This window comes from Saimiri boliviensis, chromosome 10 (assembly GCF_048565385.1).
Source record: "Saimiri boliviensis isolate mSaiBol1 chromosome 10, mSaiBol1.pri, whole genome shotgun sequence".
Taxonomy (NCBI): Eukaryota; Metazoa; Chordata; class Mammalia; order Primates; family Cebidae; genus Saimiri; species Saimiri boliviensis.
The window spans coordinates 14,319,806-14,323,834 of record NC_133458.1 but is presented as its reverse complement, the minus strand read 5'-3'; the positions used below and the strand labels follow the sequence as shown (position 1 = coordinate 14,323,834).

Below are 4,029 nucleotides of genomic sequence, written 5' to 3'. Positions count from 1 at the left end.
TAACCCTTACATTGTTCTCTTCACCTGGTTAACCCTTCACCTGGTTAACCCTAACACCTCTGTCTAGCTGTCTTTCTCCCCAAAACACTTTCCCTGACTCCCCTCAGCCCTCAAAAAGTCTAGCATGGGTAACCCGTCTTATGAGCCACTCCACCCATCTCTGGTTTAATCCTCACATCTGGCCTTCTCACCTATGGGTCTAGGAGCGTCATGAGGTCACGAGGTGTGCCTTCTTTATCACTGCCAGCTCCACAGCTTGCACGGGTTCTAACACACGGGAAGAAACTCACCAAGTATTTAGGGAGCCAATAATGTAGGTCTAGGGCTCTACACCAGTGCCTTGGCCATTCAAAGTAGGAGTGGAGGATGAGGCAACCGCAGATGGCTGTCCTTGTGACATTTCTGAGTTCTCTTTCCTGAAGGCGGTCATTGAGTCCCTTTGGTGGCTTTCCCCATGCAGACCCTTCACGATGGGGAAAACCTCTGCGGAGCAGAGCTGCCCCCTCTGCTTGGCCCCGGCTTGCCATCAGAGCTCGCGCAGATCACCCTCTGGGGCTTGGCCTGGCCGCCGGCACCCCAGCACCCTGCGCAGGGCGGTGGTGATCTCGCGGTTGCGCAGGCTGTAGATGAGCGGGTACAGCAGTGGCGTGACGTTGGTGTAGACCAGCGCCAGTGTGCGGTCCAGCCGCGGGGAGTAGCTGGCCCTGGGCCTCACGTACATGAAGGTGGCGCAGCCGTAGTGCAGGAGAGTGACTGCCAGGTGCGAGGCACAGGTGGAGGCGGCCTTTCCCCGGCCTCCGGGGCAGCGCAGGCGGCGCAGGGCGGCGGCGATGGCGCCGTAGGAGGCCAGGATGAGCGCCAAGGGCAGCAGCAGCAGCACCAGGCAGGCGCCCAGCAGGGGAAGCTCGTCGGCATAGCTGCGGGTGCAGGCCAGGTGCAGCAGCGCCGTGATGTCGCAGAAGAAGTGCACCAGCAGGCGGGAGCCGCAGAATGGCAGGTGGAAGATTGCCACCGTAAGCCCCACGGACACCGCCAGTCCCCCGAGGCAGCAGGCCAGGGCCAGCCGCGCGCACAGCCCTGGGGTCAGGACGGCCGCGTAGCGCAGCGGGTGGCAGATGGCCACGTAGCGGTCATAGGCCATGGCAGCCAGCAGGAAGCACTCGGCCCCGCCCAGAGCCACAAACATCTGCATCTGAAAGGCGCAGCCCAGGAAGGAGATGGGGCTGCCCCTACTGTGGCCCGGTGTGCTCAGGTCGGCCAGGGAGCGGGGCACCACTACCACCGTGTAGCAGAGCTCGATGGCTGACAGCTGGCACAGGAAGAGCAGCATGGGCTGCTGGCTGGGCATTGAGGCCACCGCCACCAGGATGAGCAGGTTCCCGCTCAGGGTGGCCAGGTGCACCCCCAGCAGCAAAAGGAAGAGCAGGGGCCTCAAGTGAGGGAACTCGGAGAAGCCTTGAAGGAGAAAGCCACAGGGCATGGTGGCATTGCTGGGGCTGTCCATGCAGGGGATAGCCCAGAGGCACCTGTGGGAGAGAGGCACAGGAGGGAAGAGCTTGTCGGGTGTGCAGGCTCTGGCCCTGCACGTGGAGGAAGAGTCAGGTGGAAGGTAGAGGGTGGACCAGGAACAGTGACTGCGGAGGGGTCACAACAGTTCATGGGTCCATTCCCAGCCTGCCACCCGACCCCTCCTCACAAGGAGGTCTTACTGACTTGTGTAGAAAAATAGTGCAGTTTTTGCTGCCTCCTGGACAAGAATTCCTACAGCTGCTTTCTCAACGTGCTGTTTCCAGAGAGCCCTGGATTTTAGCTCCTCTCCTTGCAGTCATCACTCCTCACCTCCATTTGCAAAGAATTCATGTGCCTCCATAGTCCAGTTATTATCTTGTGGGTCCCAGGGCTGTGAGTATTGTGTCTGTGGCAGCCCGAGACTCCGTGGTGAGAAATGTCTTTAGTTCCCTTCTGTCTCCTCCTGCCTGCCCTATTCTGTCATTTCTAAGTTGCTTTCTGTGGTATATCATAAAATCACAAAAACATAATGCAGATGAGGGCCTTAGGGAGCATCTCATGTAACTTCTTAATTCTGAGGAGGAAAATAAAGATTGGGTGCGGGAAAAGGGAGTTGTTGAAGGCCTTATTGCTCACAGGAAGTCAGGAACAGAATCTGCATTCTGAGGCTGAATCTAGAACTTTCAATGACCCAGGTCCTGTAAAAAGGTCACTCAGGTCAAGACAATCCATATCTATTTAGTTTTAAGTGGAGACCCAGATCCGTGTCAGGCTCTGGGGCAGACACTAAGGCAGCAGAGCATGCGTCGTGGGCAGTCTTCCCTGGGTGCCTCAGGAACGACATGTCCCTAACATTCTCATTAATGCTTTGTCAACATGAGAAAAGGTGACGTGTATTTGTTCTGACTTGACTTTCAGTTAGCAGTACATTCCAAATTTGCCATCAGAACACAGTTTCATTCTAAGCATTGTACAGTGACTCATTTGCAAGGAACATTTAGAAAACACTGACAGTGTGCAGGTCAGCTGCATTTATCATAATCCTCTGGGATGGAAGAAACAGGAGGTGGAAAGAGATTTGAGGCCATGCAAGCTGGAGGAGGAGGTTTACTTTTTCCAACAGATATCAATGAGATCTATTTTTTATTTTTAACTTTAAGTGTAAGCTCAAGTATTTGCTCTTAAAATCACTGTTAATAATGAATGTCGGAGGTGGAATTTGTTCATAGTTGTTGTACCCTAGAGTAAAAGAGCAATAAAGCTGGGTCAAAGGGTAACAGGAAAATCAGATGAAAGAGCTGGAAGGAATGCAAAGAGTTGGGCTTTTGCTAGCTAATATATATATATATATATATATATTTCAGACAAGGTCTCAGACTATTGCCCAGGCTGTAGTGCAATGGCACCATGATGGCTCACTGCAGCCTTGACCCCCCAGACTAAAGAAATCCTCCCACCTCAGTCTCCTGAGTAGCTGGGCCTACAGGGGCACACTGCCACACCCAGCTAACATGATGGGGTTTTGCCCTGTTGCCCAGGCTGGTCTCAAACTACTGAGCTCAAGCAATCCATCTGCCTTGGCCTCCTAAAGTGCTGGGATTACAGGTGTGAGCCACTGTGCCTGGCAAAATACCTTTTTTTGAGAGGAGAATTCTAAGGGTTTTTGTTAGTGTCACCCTGTGCTCTTCCTCATCCTCTCTGAGGGGAGCACTTTCAAATGAATGTTTTCAGTCTTCTAATGGAAGAGTAGGGTTGGGTTCTGGGTAGGTCCGAGGGAGGTGGATTCATTTCCCATCTGTTTTAGATCATTCACTTTTCAGTTTTGACCACCCTTCAAGTTATTGAGCAGGTGTAACCAACCTGTATTGACTGCCTCCTCTTGGCCAGTTGCTGTAACGTTTGCTGTGAACATGTGAGAGAGGCCTGGCTGGCTTGGAGGGTTCCTAAAGTGCCAGGACAGCTCTCTTGTCTCCACCTCTGCTCTGTCCTCTACTTTTTCCTCTTCATTTCCTCTTTAGCATGGTCGGGCAGGGGAATGCAGAAGAAAAAAAATGGAAACATTCCAGTTCTTCCTCCAAGTTCTTACCTCACAGAAATGTAGATGACAAGGCCCGTTGATGGCACTTATATTTAGCAGCTCAAGGTACGCCATGTTTTAAAAACAATGTGGAAGTTAAAACAAGTTGATCTCATAAGAAGTAAAAAGCAGAAGAGCCGGCAGTAGAGGCTAGGGATGGTAGGGGAAAGGGCTGGAGACAGATTCTTTGTTAAAGGATACAAAATTACAGCTAGATAGAATTTCTTATGTTCTATAGCATTGGAGGATGACTGTGATTAACAATTTAGTATAGTTTCAAATAGCCAGAAGGAGGATATTGAATGTTGGCAACACAAAGAAATGATACATGCTTGAGATGGTGGATACACAATATCACTATACACCATATGTATCAAAACATCACTAAGTTCCCCATAAATATGTGTGATTATTATTTGTCAGTTATGCAATAAAATTTTAAA

The 4,029-nt window shown here is 51.2% G+C and overlaps 1 protein-coding gene across 1 annotated transcript; it reads right to left on the bottom strand.

Moving 5' to 3' along the window:
* Positions 1-459: 459 nt before the first annotated feature.
* LOC101043964 (olfactory receptor 10AC1) lies at positions 460-1,604 on the bottom strand. Its single transcript, XM_003929813.3, has one exon. The coding sequence runs from the start codon at positions 1,502-1,504 to the stop codon at positions 527-529; it is 978 nt and encodes a 325-aa protein (XP_003929862.2). The 5' UTR covers positions 1,505-1,604; the 3' UTR covers positions 460-526.
* Between the last annotated feature and the right edge of the window lie 2,425 nt (positions 1,605-4,029).